This window comes from Lontra canadensis, unplaced genomic scaffold (assembly GCF_010015895.1).
Source record: "Lontra canadensis isolate GAN:19392208 unplaced genomic scaffold, GSC_riverotter_1.0 scaffold43, whole genome shotgun sequence".
Classification (NCBI taxonomy): Eukaryota; Metazoa; Chordata; class Mammalia; order Carnivora; family Mustelidae; genus Lontra; species Lontra canadensis.
In genome coordinates, this window is record NW_022631037.1 from 13,869,086 (window position 1) to 13,893,140 (window position 24,055).

Consider the following 24,055-nt stretch of genomic DNA (forward strand, 5'->3'; position numbering starts at 1 on the left):
ACTGTTCCTCTCCTGGACGTCGTCAGCCTACAAAAAAGAAAATAACCGATTCGCGAAGGTTTGGCTTCCTTAATATTACTCTTTCCTTCTCTCGGGGCTAGGGGGTGCTACTCAAAGAAAGAAGTCACAGAGAGCGCGGGAAAATGGCTCCAGGCGCGAGGCACTCGCACAAGGGCGGACGCATGCGCGTGAGGGGGGCGGGGCGCTCGCCTCCCGTGATCGGGCCCAGCACGCGCCCGCCCCGCCCCCGCTCTCGAGGCGGCGGAGCGCGCACGCGCTCTCCTGCGCGTCCGCTCCCGCTGTAGCGACGGACCGGTAGGGGAGCTGACCCCGGCGGTTTGCTCCGCTCTGTGGAGGAGGGATGGGGAGGCGCTGGGCCTGGGCTGAGGTAGGAAGGAGCCCGACCCTCGACGCCTCCCGCGAAGCTAGCCCCTGAGCCGTGATGCGAGCGTGGGTCCTACTCTCCGCGGTGCTCTGGTACCTCACTGGAGGTGGGGCTCCTCCCGCCTGCCCGGCCCCCCTCCGCCCGCCTGGCCCCTCTTCCCAGTCCTGCCCCCTCCGCTTTGCCGCGCCCTGCCCTACTCTGAGTCCCCGCTCCCCTTCTACCTAAAAAGTCAGTGGTTTCTTTCTTCCACAGCTGGATGGCAGCGTTCTTCTGAACGTACCGGGAAAGGCCTCATTTATGGCAAGCCGGGACACCCAGGTACTAAGGACCTCTTCACCCGCAGAGTCTTATCAGAAGAGCCGGGTGTGCAGTGGACCTGCTTAGTGTTCTTCCAGCGAAGGGAAAGGGAGAGAGAGCTCACTGCCCGTCCACCTGGTGCTTGGCCCTCGCATCATTTCATCCTTACAGCGATGCCTTAGTGTTATCACCTGGCCTAAAGCCGCACAGCTCATAAGGAGCTGGGCTTCAATCCAGATCTTTCTCTGATGCCACCTCACTTCCAGGTGTCTCTGCTGCTTTGCAACGCGCGGGGCCCGCTCAGAGTGATTTCCAGGGCTGCAAGTCCCTCTGTTTGGAGCTCCTACACATCCTTTAAGGCTCAGCTCAAATGTCGTTTATCACTGTGATGACACTTAGCGGCACTCCCCAAGGAAAATTGGTCACTCGGCTAACTAGATAATTTGGGGCCAGTTCACAGCATTTGTCATGTTTGGGGTCTCTTCATGTTTGGAGCCCTTCCCCTTTTTCCCACCTCCCTCGCTCCCAAATTGTGGGACTGTATCTTCTTTGTAGGTTTAGGGCCTGGTATTCAGTAGATTTAAAATCAGTATCTTGTGGGACTGCGTGGGTTCGAAGTAGAGTGTGCTGCCTCTTTTCCGAAACAGAATAGGTAACTGCAGAAAATCTTTCTAGAATGCCCCCACATAAGCTTAATTATTGTTCCCAAAAGAGGACGTTTATAGTTAAATATCAAGTTCCTCTTAGGGATAACAGTGATTATCTTGAGAATAGTTTCCTTTTCTGATCTCTAAATCAATTCTACTAACCCTTCAAAGAATTGTGATTCAAGTGAGTTCTGAATTTGTACATTAAAATGAATTAAATATATTATGTGCATTTTTATAAGCAAAACTATAATTATGTACATTTTATAAGCAAAACTATAGTTATAACTATAAAGAATACTATCAGTATAGAGTTTTAAAAACTTATAGGTGAAGAAATTTATATTAACATTCTAAGTGTTATAATGATATGCTGATTTTTTAAATACTGAAATCCAAAAAGAGCTAATCAGTATGTCTTTGGGACAAAATGGCAGGAAGTGTATTTCTTAATTTTGCTTTATATTATTTTATTTTGTCGCAGTGAAAATATATGTAAAATTACATCACAGTAGCCCAATCCTTGCCTGTATGGATTTTAAACGTGCTAAAAAAGAAACAGTGGACCCCACCTACTCATGGATCGGGCCTAATGAAAAGCCATTAACAGGTAATTTATTTGATCATAGTTATTTTGTTTAATGATAGGGACTTTTTTTTTTATTTAAAGAAAAGCACTGTGACTTATTGGGATGAACAAATTGAAATTTAATTTTAACTGCAGTTTCACCTGCTCCATACTTAGAGCAAATCATGTTATATTTTGGTGTGCCTTATTTTCTCTTTATTAAAAAAGCTGAAGCAATAATTTTTTTATCCTACGTCCCAGAGCTATATTAGTTCAAAAGTTTTTATAAAACCTAAAATTTGGGGAACCTGGGAGTCTCAGTCAGTTAAGTGCCTGCCTTTTGCTCAGGTCATGATCCCAGTGTCACAAGTCCAGCTCCCTGCTTAGCAGGCAGCCTGCTTCTCCCTCTTGCACTCCCCCTACTTGTGCTCTCTCACTCTCTCTGTCAAACAAATTTTTAAAAAATCTTTTTAAAAAATTATCTTTGTAGCATCTATCTTGGAGATGAAGTATTTAATGTGGAATTTTTCATGATGTTAGAAGAGTGTATTGGGGTATTAGCATTATTAATTTCTGTCCTATATGAGGAAATTGTGTAGTACTACAGAGTAGTGTAATCTCATTTACTAAATTACCAGCATAAAGCAAATGAAATTAGAGCCAAGAAATGAATTAAAGAAAACCAAAATATATTTTAAAAGTGTACTTATGTGGTTTTCCATAAAGATAACAGAATTAAGATTTTTTTGAATTCTTGAAGTTAAATAGTCCGTTAATTTTTTAAGTTTTGTGTTTATTTATAACCCCATTTACAAAATAATGTTTGAATTGTTATATGTTAAATAACCAAGTAATTTACTATTTCTGTTTAGAAAATAATCAAATAAATATAACTAAAACAGGAAAGCTGAAGATGGAAGATTTTCAGGAGGCTTTGTCTGGACTTTACACATGTACTCTTTCTTATAAGACTGTCAAAGCAGAAACCCAAGAAGAAACGGTAGTAAAGCAGAGATACGACTTTATGATCTTTGGTAAGAATATGGGCACATTTTAACTTATACATTTAGTTTGGATAAGAATTAAGTGTCTAGTCTCTTAATTTAGTGAAAATGAGTCTGTTATATATAATTATTATGACTTATGGAGTATTTTGGCATATTTGGCCATGCAAACTCATAAATTGACATCTAGATTGTGTGTCCTAAATATCCTCTTTTAGCCTCTCACTTACCACCATCTAACTATGCAAGTACAATCTACTTTACCACAATTTTGCCAGGTCATTTAAAACTGATGTTTAATTCTGTAAAAGCAAATTGATCATCCTTTTCATTGGACTATACTGACAACAGTAACACTTTCTGCAAATTAATTCATTCCCCCATCTTATTGTTTCTGATACTATTAATTTATCTATATATCCAGCCATTTCTTCTCTTGTACTGAGTAGATAATGTATCAGATGAAAACAAGCTTTTTTCTTTTTTCTTTTTTACATATTCTTTACTGCTTTGTCAAAATTGACCATATAGTTGTGGGTTTATTTCTGGGTTTTCTGTTCTTTTCTGTTCTGTTGATCTCTGTGTATATTTTTGTGGCAGTACCATACTGGTTTTTAAAATTATTTTTATTAACATATAATGTATTATTTCCCCCAGGGGTACAGGTTTGTGAATTGTCAGGCTTACACAATTCATACACTCACCATATCACATACCCTCTCCAATGTCCATAACCCATCCACCCTCCCCACACCCCTCCTCCCCCCAGCAACCCCAGCTTGTTTTGTGAGATTAAGAGTCTCATAGTTTGTCTCCCTCCTGCTCCCATCTTGTTTCATTTTTTCCTTCCCTACCCCCCAAATCCCCCACTCTGCCTCTCAAATTCCTCATATCAGGGAGATCATATGATAATTGACTTTCTCCGATTGACTTATTTTGTTCAGCATAATACCCTCTAGTTTCATCCACGTTGTCACAAATGGCAAGATTTCATCTCTTTTGATGGCTGCATAGTATTCCATTGTATATATATACCACATCTTCTTTATCCATTCATCTGTTGATGGACTTATAGGTCCTTTCCATAGTTTGGCTATTGTGGACATTGCTGCTATAAACATTTGGGTGCACGTGCCCCTTTGGATCTTGTATCTTTAGGGTAAATACCCAGTAGTGCAATTTCTGGGTTATAGGGTAGCTCTATTTTCAATTTTTTGAGGAACCTCCATGCTGTTTTCCAGAATGGCTACACCAGCTTGCATTACCACCAACAGTGTAGGAGGGTTCCCCTTCCTCCGCATCCTCGTCAACATCTGTCCTTTCCTGACTTGTTAATTTTAGCCATTCTGACTGGTGTGAGGCAGTAACTCATTGTGCTTTTGATTTGTATTTCCCTGATGTTGACCACTTTTTCATGTGTCTGTTGGCCATCTGGATGTCTTCTTTGCAGAAATGTCTGTTCATGTCTTCTGGCCATTTCTTGATTGGATTATTTGTTCTTTGGGTGTTGAGTTTGATAAGTTCTTTATAGATTTTGGATACTAGTCCTTTCTCTGTCATTTGCAAATATCTTCTCCCATTCTGTCAGTAGTCTTTTGGTTTTTTTGACTGTTTCCTTTGCTGTGCAAAAGCTTTTGATCTTGATGAAGTCCCAGTAGTTGCTTTTTGCCCTTGTTTCCCTTGCCTTTGGCAATGTTTCTGGGAAGAAGTTGCTGCAGCTGAGGTTGAAGAGGTTGCTTCCTTTGTTCTCAGAAAACAACCTTTTTTCATTAAAGTTATTAGTTTTGTATATATTTTTAGGACAAACTGATAAAACTTACTAGATAAGTTTCTATGCTAATTTGCAAGATTAATGAGATTTAATATTACATATTATTTGCAAATTGTTTAGTAGCACAATGGTAAGCACAATTGTTTTTATTCTCATCTTTTTTTATAGCCTATCGGGAACCTGATTATTCATATCAGATGGCTGTACGTTTTACCACAAAGTCTTGTGAAGGAAGATACAATGACCTGCTTTTTAGAGTGCTGAAGAAAATCTTGGATAATTTAATCTCTGATTTGTCATGCCATGTCGTAGAACCATCATATAAATGCCATTTTGTTAAAATTCCAAAACATGGCCTCGTACATGAGCTATTTATAGCCTTTCAAGGTAAGAAAAAAATTTAACATTTCTTTAATGTGAGGTATCTTGCAAAATAGGCCTTAAATATTTGTTAAGCACTAAAGTATACTGTTGGTTCTAGCCTGGTTAAGGTTTTAAATTTTAATATATTATTTACTTTAAACAATGATATATTGTTACTTACCTTTTTTTTTTTAATTTATTTTTTTAAGTAGCCTCCACGCTCACTGTGAGGCTTGAATTCACAACCTTGAGATTAAGAATTACATGCTGTACAGACTGAGCCAAACAGGCACCCCAATATTGTTGTTTATCTTTTAGAAGTCACTATCATTTTATAAATTCTATGCAGCTAATATTTAATTTATAAATTCCTGAAAATTTAAATTGTATTTTTGAGAAGAATTTAATAAAAGAGGGGAACCAAACAAAATTGATTTCCATTTATTTTAAAGCCTTGTAGTTACTTTGATTAGCCCCCAGATGGAGTGAAATCATAATGTGTAAGTTATTCAAATTGTGCACTTTATTACTAGGATTAGATAGATTAAACCCATGCATGCATACATACTGAATTCAGCATTCAAAGCTTTATTGGAATGGATGGAACTTTTTAGAATTCTTTTGTGAAGATATCATTTTTTTTCCTCTCCAGTTAATCCTTTTGCACCAGGGTGGAAAGGTGCATGCAATGATTCTGCCGACTGTGAAGATATAACTAATCATAATATCCTCCAGGTGAGAATTTCAATGTAGGGGGGAAGTATTTAAATAATAAACTATGTAAAAATTTTTGTAAATACTTTCTTATTAAACATTTCTTAAAAAATAGATTTTTCCATGTTGTGAATATTAATAGTAGACATTCTAAGCAAGTAGATTTAAATTATTGTTTTTAAAAATATAAAGTATTATTGATTTTTGATTTCAGTTTTTTAAGCAGAGAGTCTTGGCTTTATCAAGATGTTTTGGTTTGGAATAGTACATCTAGAATAATATATAGCTCCCCAGGTTAGTAATATGTATTTTTTCTATGTTGGAAGGATGGATCTCTGGTTTTTGTTTCCCAGAGGGTAACTAAGCAGCATCTTGAAGAACAGCCCCACAACCATGTAATCCTAGGTTAAACAGTAGTTCTTCCAAAATTGTATCTCTGCTGGTCATAATAGTTGCTTCCCCTCTGCCATTCTCAGAGGCTAAGGGCATAGTCTAAAAAATCCCTTTACTCACCCTACCTAGTTCCTGAGCCCATACCCTTAATATTGTGCATGGCTTATGGAAAGCACTAAGTTAGTATTAGTTATTATTAAACTCTGTGTTCAAAAAATAAAATTTACATCACTGGTTTGTAATGCTGATTAGAGAACAGTTTTGGTTTCCATTTGGCTTGCCTCTTTGGAATTAGAAATAATGAACTCTCCGTTATCCACACATGAAATAGACATGCTGCAAATTATTTAAACCTCAATTTAATTTTTCTTAACTATTGTACATATGAGTGACAATAATTGATAAGGTCAAGACTAGACTAATTTTAGTATTAACACACAACTTTTCAGGAATTCATCTATTGGATAAAGCATGACATGCTTATTACTATGTTTCATTGCCTCCGATACTGGAGGATAAATTTGGTTCACAATTCAGTAATTGTACTTCTGGTATTTTAAAATCTTAGGCAAGAGATCGGATAGAAGAATTTTTCCGGAGCCAAGCATATATTTACTACCACGACTTTAATAAAACTATACCAGCTATGCATTTTGTGGACCACAGTTTTCAAGTAGTACGTATGGATAGCTGTCGTCCAGGCTTTGGAAAAAATGAAGGTCTACACAGTAATTGCGCTAGCTGTTGCGGTAATTATAAAATTTAAATATCTAAATATTTAGGTTATATAGTCAATAATAGATTATTAATTCCCTTAAGATAATTGAATGTAGTGATTCTTTCACAATACGTTATATTTAGTTAAAGGGAAGTAAAACTTCAAAGACCAAATTTCTAAATATAATCATTCTTATGTGTATTAATTCTTCCTAATGCACTCTTCTGTGTTATAAAACATTTTTATAGTATTCTGAGTTAAGCTGCTATGCTACGAAGAAAAAAAACAGAATAATCCTATCTAGAAAACAGAATTGGAAACAGAAACTAGAAAACTAGAAAATAGGAACTCCTAAATGGGACATTGCAGAAGATACTGTAAAATGCTGATATTGAAAAAATAAGATTCCAACTTTCTCCTACCTTTAAGATCATCAAATTAAAATGTTTCAAACTCACAAATAATCTTCCACAACTTAATTGGCTGAATATTACTCAGTATAACATAGGTATAGAAACAGTGTGATACTGAAGACAGATTTATATTACTGGTATAAAATACCTCCAACTGAAATGATAATAATGTACTCCATGTTTTTTCCTCTGCAGTGGTTTGTAGTCCTGGGACTTTTAGTCCTGATGTTGATGTTACTTGTCAGAGCTGTGTTTCCATCCGTGTTTATGGAGCTAAATCTTGCACATAAACTTCAAACAAAAATCGTATTATGAAGACTAGAGGTGAAAGTATTATTACTTGCTTATGGAGGTGGGGAACATAACATAATTTGTTCACATCCCGGAGCATCAAAGGTTCATTAAGTAAGACCAATAAGACCAAAACATTGGAAAACATACATTTTAGAAACTTTAAAAAGATAGTTGACATGGCATTTCTAAGAAGGAATTTAATATCTCCAGTGGACAAAGGAAAAGTGTATTAGTGTATGATTTTGAAAGAAATATGTTTTGCTGTTTACAAACTGAATCTGTTGCTCTGTACCTAAGACTATATTAAGGTCAAGAAGAGTAGCAAAGTATAATATAATAAAAACTTTATACTTTCCATATATTAATTTGTTTGAAATCACTCTGATATGATATAAAGGCATATATACTACCTTTGTAATTAGAACCAAAAAAAGTTTCTTTTGGTCCCTTTGCTTTTAGTTTGTTTTTTAAATAATTAGTTTTAAAAGTATAGTTTCAGATTTATAGAATAATTGAGCACATGTTACATAGAGTTTAGTATACCCTCACCCCTCCCCAATATACCCTACTACCCTATTACATCAGTGTGATACATTTGTTATAATTAATGAGAAAGTTGATACTATTATTAACTATAGTTCATAGTTTATATTAAGGCATTCTTTGTGTTATACAGTTCTTTGGGTTTTGACAAATGCATAATGCCTTGTGTTTACCATTACAGTTTCATACAAAATAGTTACACTGCCCTAAAACTCCCTTGTGCTTTTACCTATTCATCTTTCCCTCTTGCTTCAGAACTCTTGACACCACTGATTTTTTAAAATATCTCTATGGTTTTGCCTTTGCCAAAATGTTATGTACTTGCAATTATACCATATGTAGACTTTTCAGGCTAGCTTCTTTCACTTAGCAATATACATTTAAGGTTTCTCCACGTCTTTTTGTGACTTGATCATTTTTTATTGCTGAATAATATCCCATTGTATGGATATATGAAGGACATCGTGGTTGCTTCCAGGTTTTGGTGATTATGAATAAAGCTGCTGTAAACATTTGTGTGCAGGTTTTTGTGTGGACTTAAGTTTTCAATTCAGTTGCATAAATACCTAGGAGTGTGATTGCTGGATTGTATGGTAAGATTATGTATCGTAAGAAACTGCCAAACCATCTCCCAAATTGGTTTACCATTTTGTATTCGCACCAGCAAAGAATATGTTCTTGTTGCCTCTCATCTTCACCAGTGTTTGGTATTTTCTGTTTTTTGGATGTTGCCATTCTAATAGGTATGTAGTAAAATTTCATTGTTGTTTTAATTTGAAATTCTTTAATGACATCTGATGCTTATTTGTCTATCTTCTTTGGCTAGGTATCTAGATCTTTGTTCATTTTTTATTGGATTATTTATTCTCTTATTGCTGAGTTCTAAGAGTTCTTTGTGTAGTTTAGCTACAAATTCCTTCTCAGATACATGTTTTGCAAATATTTTCTCCCATTCTTTCTCTTCACTCTTTTAACAGTGTCTTTCATCAAACAGAAGTTTCTGATTTTAGTAAACTCCAACTTACAGTTTTTCTTTCACGGATCATGCTTTTGGCATCATACCTAGAAACTCTTCACCAAACCCACAGTCATCTAGATTTTCTCCTCTTGTATTCTAGAAGTTACATAGTCTCATGTTTACATTTAAGTGTAACATTAATTAGTTTTTCATGAAGAGTATAAGTTGTGTGTCTAGATTCCTTTTTTTTTTTTTTGCATATGGATGTCCAGTTCCAGCATCATTTGTTGAAAAGACTATACTTCCTCCGTTGAATTGCCTTTGCTCCTTTGTCAATGATCAGTTGACTACATTTGTGTGGGTCTATGCTTGGGTTCTCTCTTCTGCTCTACTTATCAATTTGTCTATCCTTTCATCAGTACCATGGTATCTTGATTGCTGTATAGTAAATCTTAAATTTGGTTAGTATCAGTCCTCTGACTTTGTTCTTCTTTAGTATTGTGTTATTCTGGATCTTTGGCTTTCCATATAAACTTTAGAATCAGTTTGTTGATAACCACCAAATAACTTGCTGGGAGTTTGGTTGGAATTGCATTAAATCTATAGGTTAAATTGGGGAAGACTGACAAATATCTCAAGTCCTCCTATCAAGGAACCTGGAATAGCTGTTTATTTAGATCTTCTTTGATTTATTTAATCAGAGTTTTGTAGTTCTCCTCGCATAGATCCTGTACATATTTTCTTAGATTTATGTCTAAATATTTAAAGTTTTAGGTGCAAATATAAATTACATTGTATTTTTTGCATTTCAAATTCCAGATATTCATTGCTGGTATTTAGGAAGGCAATTGGCTTTTGTATATTGACCTCATATTTTGTGATCTTACTGTAACTGCTTATTAATACCAAGATGCTTTTTGTTGATTCTTTGGGATTTTCTTTTTTAAAAAAGATTTATTTATTTGTGAGAGAGAGGAAAGGTACATGATGCATGTGCACATGTGTGTGCATGGGGGAAGGGCAGAGGGAGAGGGGGAGAGAATCCTAAGCAGACTCTGCGCTGAGCATAGAGCCTGATTCTGGACTCCATCCCATGACCCCCAAGATTACAACCAGATTGGAAACTGACTGGAGTGGAAACCAAGAGTCAGACAGTCAACTGACTGCCCTACCCAGGTGCCCTGATTCTTTGGGATTTTCTATGTAAACAATCATCTTATCTATGAACAAAGACAGTTTTGTTTCTTCCTTCCCAGTCTGTATATTTTTCACTTTCTTGTCTTGTCTTACTACATTAAATAGAACTTCCAGTATGGTATTGAATAGGAGTGGTAAGAGAGGACATCCTTGCCTTGTTCTGGATCTTAGAGAGAAAGCATCCTATTTCTCAGCTAGCTATAGTTTTTTTAATAGATATTCTTTATGAAGTTGAGGAATTTCTGTTCTATTCCTAGTTTTGCTGAGAGTTTTTATCATGAATGGGTATTGGATTTTATCAAATGCTTTTTCTGCATTTATTGATGTGATCATATGATTTTTCTTCTTCAACCTGTTGATGAGATGGATTGCATTAATTGATTTTCAAATGTTGAAGAATCCCAGCATATTTAGAATAAATCTCTTTTAGTCATGGTATATAATTATTTTTATACACTGTTGGATTTTATTTATTAATCGTCTATTGAGGATTCTTGCTTTTATGTTCATGAGACATTGGTCTGCAGTTTTCTTTTCTTGTAATATCATTATCTGGTTTTAATAATAGGGTTATTTAGTATTAGTATTAACATTGTAGATATGTGAGTCAGTCATGATCCTCTTAGGAGACAGAAAACACAAAGTAATTTGGAAGGAAAAGTTTAAAGAAGTATTAATTATAACAGGGAGTTAGAATAGCAAGGAATTGACTAGGAAGATATAAAGAGAACCCTAAAGAATATAAGAATAGCAGATATAAAGAGCAGCTACTGCCACTAGGACTGAGATAGAGTGTCCAAGAATGAGCCACCATCTCCCAGAGCAGATATCCAGACTTTATTGAAGAGGGCACAACCATGGGTCACTGAATGGCAGAAGTCACTGATGCTGGAAATTCACTCTGTGTAACTTCCCAGAGATCCACCCTTCAGGGTGCCAAGGAAAGTTGTTCATGGGGTAATTTCTCACTCAACTACAAAACCACACAAGGAGGAGAGGTTTTTGCCGAACTGCTGGCCACCATGCACTGTGGGATACGGACACTGGAAATGTCTCGGGAGGCTGCCAAGGCAACAATCTAGAACCAGAAAGAAAATTCCTTTCCTCCTCTAGATCTCCCCAGCATCATCTCTGACAAAATTTAATTCTGTGCCAGCTGGTAAAGGAAAACATTTACAAGACCCAAATCCATATTCATAAAACAGACAAGAAAGATATATTTGGAGCTGAGAGGCAATAAATTAATAACTGACAAGGTGCAACCCTTTGATTATTCAGCTTCCATATGTACCTTTCTACATACCTTTGAACATTTGTACATTGACAAAGAACTTTTATATTTCTACCTAAGAAGGTCCATCATACAAGTATTCACCATTTCCTAAAAATGGTTCCAACAGTCATTGTTTCTATTGATGACTATATTAATTATTCCTCAAGTTCATTCATAGTCCCATTCATTTCCTAAGGACTAAATTGTAAAATTCACAACCAACAACTTGAATATAAACTAAAAATCAGGAAGAAGAATATAATATAATAATAATATATATAAGTGAATATAATATAATAATATATTGTATATATTATATAATAATAATATAATATATAATGATATATAATGTGAATATAATAATAATAACCATGAATATAACAAGCAAAGAGAATATGTGCAAAGTTTCTGTAATTAGTCGTGAGGTTGTAATTGTTATCTGTGCCTTCCTTTTTCAACTACTCATTCCATCTTTTTCTTGGCCTCAGCCAGAATTTCAGTTGCTCTGGGTTTTTTATCTTGTGGAATGACCAAAACCTTCACACCCAAAGGGTATGGGTCCTTATGTTCTGCCCTTTTTTTTTTTAAGATTATTTATTTATTTGACAGAGGGAGATCACAAGTAGGCAGAGAGGCAGGCAGAGAGAGAGGAGGGGAAGCAGGCTCCCTGCTGAGCAGACAGCCCAATGCGGGGCTGGATCCCAGAACCCTGAGATCATGACCTGAGCCGAAGGCAGAGACTTTAACCCACTGAGCCACCCAGGTGCCCCATGTTCTGCCTTTTTAAATTATTGTTGTTGCTATGTAGTTTTCTGTTAACCCTTATTATTGGGGAAGGAAGAACTAAGAAGTACCCCAGAACATCTAAGTCCTAGAAAAGTTCCTCCTTGCTGCCATCATGTAGTAACTCAATTCTCCCTTGGTAATCAGGATAATCACTCCAGTCAGTAAGTTAATACACCACTTACCTTTTATCTGGCCTGTTGGTTCCATAGTATATGGAACTTAAATGTCCAGGTGGCAATCTCATCTTCCAGTTCAGGAAAGAAGAACCACTGTTGTTGTTCCTGGTAGAAGCGTTCCCCCACTTGAGGACAATGATCTCCAAACCAGTAGAGCTCAGTTGCCAGGATAGAGAGTAAAAATTCTGCAAGTGGGTTACTAAGTGTAATTTTGAGAGGGTCCACTTCTACTTCCACCTCTGATTTCTAGACTATTCTGGCTATGAAGGAGACAGCACCATATATATTAATCTCTGAGTCAAAGCATATACAGAACCCCTTTGTTTCAGGGTATTATCTCTCAACTGACACTGTAACTGAGATTTTGGTAAGCCGTTTCACCTTTCAGTTACGCTAGTTGCTTCTAGGTGATGGGGTATGTGGTAAAGACCATTTAATTCCATGGTTATGAGCCCATTGCTTCACTTCCTTTGTTTAGAAGTGAATTCCTTGATCAGACAAAGTGTGGTGTGGTATGTCACGATGGTAGATAAGGCACCCACCCTATGAGTCCACTGGTGCTGGCAGAAGCATTCTGAGCACAGAAGGCAAATCCACGCCCAGAATTTGTGTCTATTCCAGTAAGGATGAATCTCTGTTGTTTGGACAGTTTTACTTCATCAGTGTAAAAAGAATTAGTCACACAAGTTAATGAATATAATGTTGTCCTGAGACAGACTAATGCATTATTCTTTTTTATTTGTAATAATCTGTCTCATTTTGAAACAATTTTATAAAAGTGAGAAACAGAATGTGAACTTTTTTTAAATTAACATATAATGTATTATTTGCTTCAGGGGTACAGGTCTGTGAATCATCAGTCTTACACAATTCACAGCACTCACCATAGCACATACCTCCCCAATGTCCATAACCCAGCCATCAGCAACTCTCAGTTTGTTTCCTGAGATTAAGAGTCTTTTATGGTTTGTCTCCGTCCCTGGTCCCTTCTTGTTTCATTTCTCCCCCTACCCCCCACATCCCCAGCCTTGCCTCTCAAATTCCTCATATCAGAGAGATCACATGAAAAATGTCTGAGTCTGATTGACTTATTTCACTCAGCATAATACTCTCTAGTTCCATCCATGTCATTGCAAATGGCAGGATTTCGGGGGTTTGATGGCTTCATAGTATTCCATCATATATAGATACCACATCTTTATCCATTCATCTGTTGATGGACTTATAGGTTCTTTCCATAGTTTGGCTATTGTGGACATTGCTGCTATAAACATTAGGGTGCACGTGCCCCTTTGGATCACTACATTTGTATCTCTAGGGTAAATACCCAGTAATGTGATTGCTGGGTCATAGTGTAGCTCTATTTTCAACTTTTTGAGAATATCCATGCTGTTTTCTAGAGTGGCTGCACCAGCTTGCATTCCCACCAACAGTGTAGGAGGGTTCCCCTTTCTCTGCATCCTCGTCAACATGTGTCCTTTCCTGACTTGTTAATTTTAGCCATTCTGACTGGTGTGAGGTGGTAACTCACTGAGGTTTTGATTTGCATTTCCCTGATGGCAAGTGATGTTGAGCACTTTTTCATGTGTCTGTTGGCCATTTGGATGTCTTTTTTCCAGAAATGTCTGTTCATGTCTTCTGGCCATTTCTTCTTCTTCTTCTTCTTTTTTTAAAGATTTTATTTATTTGTTTGACAGATAAAGAGAGTGAGAGAGGGAGCACAAGAAGGGGGAGTGGGAGAGGGAGAAGCAGGCTTCCCACTGAGCAGGGAGCCCTATGTGGGGCTTGATCCCAAGACTCTGGGATCATGACCTGAGCTGAAGGCAAACGCTTCTTAACGGCTGAGCCACCCAGGCAACCCCCCCCCCCCGCCACCATTTCTTGACTGGATTATTTGTTCTTTGGGTGTTGAGTTTGATAAGTTTTTTTGTTTTGTTTTTTAAAGATTTTTATTTATTTATTTGACAGAGATCACAGGTAGGCAGAGAGGCAGAGAGGCAGAGAGAGAGGAAGGGAAGGAGGCTCCCCGCTGAGCAGAAAGTCCAATGTGGGGCTCAATCCCAGAACCCTGGGATCATGACCTGAGCCAAAGGCAGAGGCTTTAACCCACTGAGCCACCCAGGTGCCCCAAGTTTGATAAGTTTTTAAAAGATTTTGGATACTAGCCCTTTATCTGATATGTCATTTGCAAATATCTTCTCCCATTCTGTCGGTTGTCTTTTGATTTTGTTGACTGTTTCCTTTGCTCTACGGAAGCTTTTGATCTTGATGAAGTCCCAGTAGTTCCTTTTACCCTTGTTCCCCTTGCCTTTGGCGATGTTTCTGGGAAGAAGTTGCAGCAGCTGAGGTTGAAGAGGTTGCCGTCTGTGTTCTCCTCAGGGATTTTGATGGATTCCTATCTTGAGTGTAAACACTTTAATGACTGAATTCTAAAGGGAAACTTCTGTCCCCTTAAGAATTAAAGTCTCAGGGCACCTGGATGGCTCAGTCGGTTAAGGGTCCTCTGAGTCTTGTTTGGCTCAAGTCATGATCTCGGGGTCATGACATCAAGACCCATGTTAGACTCCACCCTCATTGGGGAGTCTGCTTCAGATTCTTTCTCTCTCCCTCTGCCCCCCCCGCCCCCACTCACTTGTGCTCTCTCTCAAATAAATAAATACATCTTTAAAAAAAGAAAAAAAAGGAATTAAATGTCTACTTCTTGAAGGTGGAACTACCACCAGAACCATCCTTGAGAGACAGATGCCTAGGGGACCGAAGCGGGGAGCTCCATGTGCTCGGAAAGAACAGCTGACGCATACATAGCACTATGTGCCAGGTGCTGTTCTAAACGCTTTTGATGTAGTTATTCAATAGTCCTCATGTTCATCATAGTAGGTACATACTCATTATTCACATTTTATAGAGAGCAAGCAGAAGGACGTAATTGTTAAGTAATTCGCCCAAAGTTACACAGCTAGTAAGTAGAAGAGTTGGCATGGGAAGTCTCCAGAATCTTATTTACTAGCTATTCCGTCTTTCTTAGCAAGTTTTATCTTAACAAGTAATTAACGGTTCCTAACATATTTTTTAAGGATTTTATTTATTTATTTGACAGAGAGACAGTGGGAGAGGGAACACAAGCAGGGGGAGTGGGAGAGGGAGAAGCAGGCCTCCCTGCTGAGCAGGGAGCCCCATGCGGGGCTTGATCCCAGGACCCCAGGATTACAACCCGTCCAAAGGGAGATGCTTAATCACTGAGCCACCCAGTCACCCCATTCCTAACATTTTGTATGAGCTATTCAAATAAAGCAGTTTAATGAGAAAGTGCCCATTAGGCAAATAAGATATGAACAAAATATAAATTTCCCTAGTGAAGGAAAATGGGGAATAAAACAGTATAGGTTAAAGGGAGAACTAGTGATGCTACTGAATATTGAAGATTGCCACCTGTTGCTTTTTTTTTTTTTTTTTAAAGATTTTATTTTATTTATTTGACAGAAAGAGGCACAGCAAGAGAGGGAACACAAGCAGGGAGAGTGGAAGAGAATGAAGCAGGCTTCCTGCTGAGCAAGGAGCCCAATGCGGGGCTCAGTCCCAGGACCCTGAGATCATGACCCTAGCCAAAAGCAGATGCTTAAAACTGAGCCACCCAGGTGCCCCTCCACCTTCTGCTTTCTGATGGTATGAGCTGGGACTTGACTTTTCTTCCCCAGCTCTTTTAGATAATCCCACAGAATGTAGGCACTGCTCTTGAGTTTGTGAATTTCTTTTTTCCTGAGCCAGGAAACTATTTTCTCCTTTTACATTTTGTTTTTCATCCTCCAGTATCCTTTTACATTTTAGACTGTTGCCATATTTGCATCTTAACTGTGTTCATCCTTGGCAAGCTCTTCTTACCCCACAGCCCATGCATGTGATAAATGTTTCTCAGGGCCCTTCTTGCCTTCCTCCTTCAGTTTTGTAAGCTTCTTCATTCCCTCGGAAGGAAGAATGTAGATAAACTGACAGATTAGTATGATTACCTTTAGTTTTATGAGTAGAAGTAGTTTTACAGTCAAACAAAACCTAATCTCAAGAAAAAATTTTTAAGTTACAATAATGGATAAAAAATAGAAGATTGCCAGCTTTGTGCAGGTGTCAGTGGCTTAAAATGGAAACTATTTTCTTACTGTAGCAGGCTTATTATTTCACCAGTAACCCATTCCTCAGAACAGAAAATTCAGTAGCCAAGAAAGAACAAATTGTAACTGTTAGGAGGTAACATAACTTCAGACAGCTATGGCACAATAATGAATTATGCAGGCCTGAAACCCCCCTGAGGTTGCAGAAACATGACTGGTGCCAGAGTGTAGTCTCAGAGTGTCAGTGTTTTTTATGAAGACTGCTAGAACTGTGAGGTGGAGTTTGGATAAACAGATAGTATGCTATTGGTTTGGATCCTCCCAAGGTAACACATTGATATCTGGTATCTGAATCCAGAAACAAATAGAGAACAATGAAGGTGTTTGGAAAACAAAAGAGATAAAGAAACAGGAAGCAAAAAAGAAAAAAGTGGTTTTAACCACCAACCACTGATTAGAAGATGTTGCATAACAACTCAGAGGGTAGGGGAAGTACGCCTCAGTCCAAAGGAGCTTGAAGTCTGTGTCTTGCAGACAGAGATCACACAGCTTTTGATTGAAAAAGCTCTTGGACCCTCCCTCATATCTGTGGAAGTTTTCTGGTATGTAGGTCACTTAGAAGAAAGTCAACCAAATTAAAATGTAGAGGATGACTAAGTTGAGGGTAGAGATGTGTGCCTGTGCCTCTCTCTTCTTTCCTTCTGACCAAGCTCTGTTTGAATCTAACATTCAGTGGTCCTCAAAGCATCTTCCAAGACATGTCTGTCCTGAATGATGGAAAACAAGTGAGGAAGAACCTGCAGTCTACAGTGGGAAGACCCTGGCTTTCTGATTCTAGTCCTGACTCTCTCAGTTTCTAGTAATATCTTTGGCAAAGACCATTTTCTCATCTCAGCCGTGGGGAAACTAATCCCAGTTTCAACCTGTCTTAGAATGTAACTTTATGTAGTCATATAATTTATAAGAAAGAACTTTGTAAACCATAAAACATCAACAATTTCAAGGTTCTGTATTAGATTGCGGAACCTGTGATAAAGAAAGGATTCTATACAGCGAGGAATCCATGGCTTTCACCATAATGTGTATACATCGGTCAATAATCTTTCATTTACCATCACCCTCAATAGCCTGTCTCTGTCACCAGGGAGGGCACAGACTAGTGTCTGAGACAGATTACTACAGTATTGTTTGGTAAAGTGCTATTGTAACCTAGATGGTGGCTGAGAACCCTTTGTCCCTTGATTATTTCAGTGGTAGACTCTAGGGAAGATTTCAGAAGGCAGATGGAGGAAGGGTTTACACTACTGCAACACACACAAAAAGCTTCAAGTAGAATGGTAAACATCACCATTCTTCTACCACTGTTACTGTGAATTCTAATGTGCATACAGAAATGTGCGTTATACACAAAAGTATAGCGTAACAAATAATTATCAAATAAACATCTGAACTACCTACCACCCAAGTGAAAAAATACATCTAGCATCCTAGAAACCCATCACTTTCCCATGCACCTCTTCCTCCTCCAAAAACAATGATTCATAATAATTATTTTCTTCTTCTTAGACTTTTACCACCCAAGTGTGGATTCCTAAATTATTTTCTTACCGTATATTTACCATATTATTTCAACAGTAACCCATTCCTCAGAACTGAAAATTCAGTAGCCAAGAAAGAACAAATTGTAACTGTTAGGAGGTAACATAACTTCAGACAGCTATGGCACAATAATGAATTATGCAGGCCTGAAAGCCCCTGAGGTTGCAGAAACATGACTGGCGCCAAATTATAGTTCCAGAGTCAGCGTTTTTTATGAAGACTGCTAGAAATGTGAGGTGGAGTTTGGATAAACAGATACTATGCTATCGCTTTGGATCTCTCTATTTTTTAACATTATGTGGAGAGAATCAAATATATTCTTTTATGCCTTGATTCTTTCTAAAGATTAATCTCATATAGCATTAATTCATTTGTATCCATTGCTATATAGTATTCCATTATATAAACACAGTAATCCCCCCTCATCTGTGAGGGATACATTCCAAGACCCCCAGTGGATACCTGCAATTGTAGATAGTACTGAACATATGCATTAGGATTTCTCTTTTATTTATTTATTTATTTATTTATTATTTTAGAATTTTTCTCTCTCTCTTTTTTAAGATTTTATTTATTTGACAGCGAGATCACAAGTAGGCAGAGAGGCAGGCAAAGAGAGAGGGGGAAGCAAGCTCCCTGCTGAGCAGAGGGCCCGATTCAGGGCTCGATCCCAGGACTCTGAGATCATGACCTAGACCGAAGACAGAGGCTTAACCCAGTTGAGCCACCCAGGCACCCCAGGATTTTCTCTTTTAAAAATTTCTATAAAAGACTTTTGTCTATTTTTCTGTTGAGTCATCTTTTTAAATTGATTTTTACAATCTCACTATACTGTATACTGGATACTATTGCTTTATGAGTTACATGTGTTTTTAAATATCTTCTCCCACTCTGTGGCTTATCTTTTCACCTCTTCATGATAGCTTTTGGTGAATACGAGTTTTTAATGTTCATATAAGGGTAGTTTAACTTTCACATTTAGATCCAAAATCCACCTGGAATTAATTTTATATATGCTGTGAGGTAGGGATCAAATTTCCTTTTTTAATCCATGTGGTTACCCAACTGTCCTGGCACCATTTCTTGAAAAGTCTAGTATTTCCCCACTAATCTACAATACTTATCTCGTATACGAAATGTTTATTTATGCATGAGGATCTACTTCTGAACAGTCTCTTCTGTTTTTCTATCCCTGCTCTAATGCTAAACTAAAATTATAGCTTTTATAATCCATCTTGATATCTGGTAGAGCAAGTATTTTACCTCATTCTTCAAGAGTATCATAGCTCTTTTTGTCCCTTTCCACTTCTATATTAAATTTTAGAATCAGCTTAAGTTACACACTCACACAGAACTGTTGAAATTTTGGTGGGATTGCATTGTATCCATAAATTAATTTGAAAGAATTGACATTTTCACAATATTGTGTCTTGTAATCCTTCAACATAGTATCTCTTATTTAAGTCTTCTCAGGTCTCTCAATAAGATATTTTTAAAAGATTTTATTTATGTATTTATTTGAAATATAAAGTGAGAGAGAGAGAGTGAGCACAAGCAGGAGGAGCGGCAGAGGGAGAGGGATAAGCAGGCTCCTCAGTGAGCAGGGAGCCCCACTAGGGGCTCAATTCTAGGATCCTGAGTTTAGGACCTGAGCAGAAGGTAGACACTTAACCGACTGAGCCACCCAGGTGCCCTTCTCAGTAAGATTTTAAAATTTAATATGTTAGAACTCTTCAAGACCTTTTGTTAGATAGATTCCCAGGTATTCTGGGTGCTATTATAATAAATATTTTTCCAAATTTCATTTTTTTGTTGCTGATATATATAAGAATATGATTTCTTTGTGTATTTTGATTTTAGCAAATTGCTAAGTTATTATTCACTTTAATAATTTATCTGTAGATTCTTTTGGACTTTTTTTTTAATAATTTTTTTTAATAAAGATATAATGTATTATTAGCCCCAGGGGTACAGGTCTGTGAATCACCAGGTTTACACACTTCACAGCACTCGCCGTATCACATACCCTCCCCAATGTCCATAATTGGACTTTCTATATATATATATATATTAGATCAGGGGCAAGTAATGCTGTTTTTTTAATCCATATATATATATATATTTTTTTTAACTTACTGTATTTGCCAGACCTTCTATACAATGTCAAATAGATATACAGTGAGAGCAGGCATCATTTTCTTGTTTCTCATCTCAGAAAGCTTATAATTTACCATTAAATATGATGTTTACTACAGACATTTTTTAATATGTTTATCAGGTTAGGGAAATTCCCTTCTATTCCTAGTTTTCTAAGAATTTTCATCATGAATGGATATTGAATTTTATCAAGTGCGTTTTCTGCATCTATTGAGATTATCATATTATTCTTCTTTCTTAAACTGTTAACGTGGTGAATTACATAAATTGATTTTTCAATTTTAAACCAACCTTGAAATCCTAGATAAATCTAACCTTGTCCTAACGTATTATTTTTTTTTATTGTTTGATTTGGTTGGCTAATTTATTTTCTTATTTTTACATGTAAGTTCATGGGTAAAACTGGCCTGCATTTTAGGTTTTTTTTTGTTCCTGTTAGGTTTTACTAGCACTATAAATAGGTTGGGAAGTGTTCCCTCTTTTTCTGTTCCTTGGAAGAGTTTGTATAGATTGGAACTATTTATTCTTGAACAGTTAATTGAATTTACCAGAGAAACCATTGGGCTTAGATTTTCTTTGTGGGAAGGTATTTTACTATTGATATAATGTCATTTGTGTTTATAGGATTTTTCATATGTTCTGTTTTTTCTTGATTTAGTTTTCGCGAATTATAGTTTCCTAGGAGAGTGCCCATTTCATCTAAAATCTCAAATTTATTGGTATAACGTTGTTCTTAATATTCTCTTATATTCTAATATTCTTTTAATACCTGCAGCATTTATAGGAGTGTCCACTTTACGTATGTGCTTACTTTTTCTTTTCTATCACTCTTGTCAGAGATGTGTCCATTTTATTAATCATTTCAAAGATCCAATGTCTGTCTTTATTGTATTTGTTTCCTGTTTTATAAACATGTGCTCTTTATTTTCTTTCCTTCCATTTATTTGGATTTATTTTGCCAGCTTTTTTTTCTAGCTTGACATACTTAACTCTTTGACTTCCCCCCTCCTTGGTCTTCTTTTCTAACATGAATAAATTAAGGTGAAACATATTTTTACTTCTAAAAAATAGTTTAATCACACAAGTTTGATATGTATATTTTTCTTATTGTTAAATACCCCCAGAAATCTGATTTTCATTAGGATTTCTCCCTTGACTCATGAGTTATTTATAAATGTGTGCCTAAGTTTCCTAAGATATGGTGATATTTAGTAATGTTTTGTTATTGATTTCCATGTTGTTTTTATTGTGGCCAAAGGAGATACTATGTATGATTTCATTTTTTTGATGTTGAAACTTATCTTATGGCTCAACATATGGACAATGTTTTTAAATATTCCAGGCATATATTCTATAGTTGTTGTTGAGTATAGTTTTCTAAATATGTCCGCTAGGTAAAGTTTGCTAATCATGTTGTTCAAAACATCTGTATTCTTACTGATATTTTTAGCTGCTTATTCTATCATTTACTAAGGGAAGTGATTGTGTATTTGACTATTTTGTCTTCTGATCTGTCAATGTTTGCCTTGTCTATTTTAAGGCATCTTATTATGTGTATAGCAATTTAAAATTGTTATATCTTCCTGGTAAATTGAAACTTTTATCATTATGAAGTGACCTTCCTTGCCACTAATAATGTTTTATGCCTTAAATTTATTTTGTCTAATATTAATATAGACTCACCCATATCCCTTTGGCTAGTATTTACATATCCAATATATTTCTATCCTTTTATTTTTAATGTTTATATCCTTATGTTTTAGATGTCTCATAAACATCAAATGGATAAAATTTATCCATTCTGACAATATTGGCATTTTTACTGGTTCATTTAGCCCATGTATATGGAATGTAGTTTCTAATACATTGGATTTCATTCCATATTTTCTTTGGATTTTTTATTTGTTTCACCTGTTCTAGGTTTCTCTTTCATTCATTTCTTGTATTTTTGTTGATAGGTTTTTTTATCATTACACCTTTTCTCCCTCCATTGATTTTTTCTATTTTATTAATGGTTATCTTAAAATTAGAGCACACATACTAAATGATCAAAGTCCAAAATTAAACAGTACCTTTTCCTTTTTCCCAGATAAAATATAACATTTTAATAGAAACTTTTAATAAATTCATTATGTTATTATATTATGTTACTGTTACTTAACCCCACAAGATACTATTAGTATTTTAAAATTATTTTTCTATACAATTACTGTTCATTTATTTTTAAGTAATCTCTACAGCCCACATGGGGCTTGAACTCATGACCCTAAGATCAAGAGTCAATCAAGAGTCACAAGGTCCATTGACTAAGCCAGCCAGGTGCCCCACAATTACTGTTCATTTGGATTTAACCATATATTTACCAGGTTTTCTATAATTATTCATTATTTCATGTACTTCTTAATTACTCCTCAGACCTTTCATCTGGGGTCTCTTTCATTTTGCAAGAATTTACTTTAGTGAGAACCTACTGGTGGAAAACTCTTCCAATTTTTGCTTGTCTAAAAATAACTTTTTTTTAACCTTCATTTTTTTTTTTAAGATTCTATTTATTTGACAGAGAGAGAGCACAAACAGGGGAAGCAGCAGGCGGAGGAAGAGGGAGGAGCAGGATCCCTGCAGAGCAGGGAGTCCTATGTGGGGCTCAATCCCAGGACCCCAGGATCATGACCCAAGCAGAAGGCAGAAGCTTAACTGACTAAGCCACCCAGACGCCCCTATTACCTTCATTCTAAAAAGATAGTTTTGCTAGTATAAAATTTTAGGTTGACAGTTATTTCAACACATGTTAGATATAACTTCATCATCAAATGAACTCCATTAAGGTCAGTTTTAGTTAAACTATAACTCCTTTGAAGGTAAGTTATCTTTTTCTCTGGCTGTTTTTAACATTTTATCTTTGGGGCTGTTCTGCAATTTTACTATGATTTGTCTAGATGCGGATTTCCTTTTATGGATCCTGCTGTCATTCACTGAGCTTCTTGAATCTGTGGCTTGATATCTTTGATTAGTTCTGCAAAATTCTTAATCATTAACTCTTATTGTCCATTAATATTGTCCTCACCTTAATCTCATTTTCCTCCTCTTTTGGAACTCTGATTAAACATATTTAATACCTATTGTGCTATCCTCCATGTCTCTTGACCTCACTCCATATTTCCCATCCTTTATCTCTCTATATTTTGAGTATTTTTTTCCGATTTCAATTTCACTCTCTCTTCAGTTACATCCAATATATTCTTTTACCTATTATGTTTTTAATGTAGGATCAAATTTCTCATTTCTAAAAGTTATATTTGGTTCTTTTACAAACATGATAGGTGACTTTTTAATGGTTTCTTCTTGCCATTGGTATTATCAAGCTCATTTTAAAATTTCTTTAAATGTAATGAGCGTATATTTGTAATCTAGTCTAATAATTCCAATAATGATATCTTTATAAGCCTCTTTCTGCTGTTTGTTGTTTCTGCTTATTCTCATCATTTCCGTATACGCTTTGGTATTTTTTACTGGGAACTCCTCATTGTCCTTAAAAAATTATTTGTGGAAATGAAAAGGACTTCTTCCAGAAAAGTGTGTTTAATTCTGACTGACATCTAGGGGCACAACCAATCCTGGACTCCAGCAAACTAAGTTTGCAATTCGAGATTCTCTGAAATACCCAGATGATGCAAATTTAGGTTGAGTTCTCTGAAA

General features: G+C 36.4%; 1 protein-coding gene across 3 annotated transcripts; it reads left to right on the forward strand.

The window, feature by feature from the left end:
• The first annotated feature begins 264 nt into the window (after nucleotides 1-264).
• ZPBP2 (zona pellucida binding protein 2) lies at nucleotides 265-7,997 on the forward strand. 3 transcript variants are annotated; one of them, XM_032871520.1, is made up of 8 exons: nucleotides 265-491; nucleotides 638-703; nucleotides 1,814-1,939; nucleotides 2,800-2,931; nucleotides 4,841-5,059; nucleotides 5,688-5,770; nucleotides 6,711-6,891; nucleotides 7,469-7,997. In XM_032871520.1, the coding sequence occupies exons 1-8, from the start codon at nucleotides 443-445 to the stop codon at nucleotides 7,561-7,563; spliced, it is 951 nt and encodes a 316-aa protein (XP_032727411.1). In that variant the 5' UTR covers nucleotides 265-442; the 3' UTR covers nucleotides 7,564-7,997. The 3 variants fall into 3 exon arrangements, with proteins under 3 accessions (XP_032727411.1, XP_032727412.1, XP_032727410.1); XM_032871521.1 differs by having other exon boundaries at nucleotides 265-388; nucleotides 2,770-2,931; XM_032871519.1 differs by having other exon boundaries at nucleotides 2,770-2,931; nucleotides 7,469-7,996.
• The last annotated feature ends 16,058 nt before the right edge of the window (nucleotides 7,998-24,055 follow it).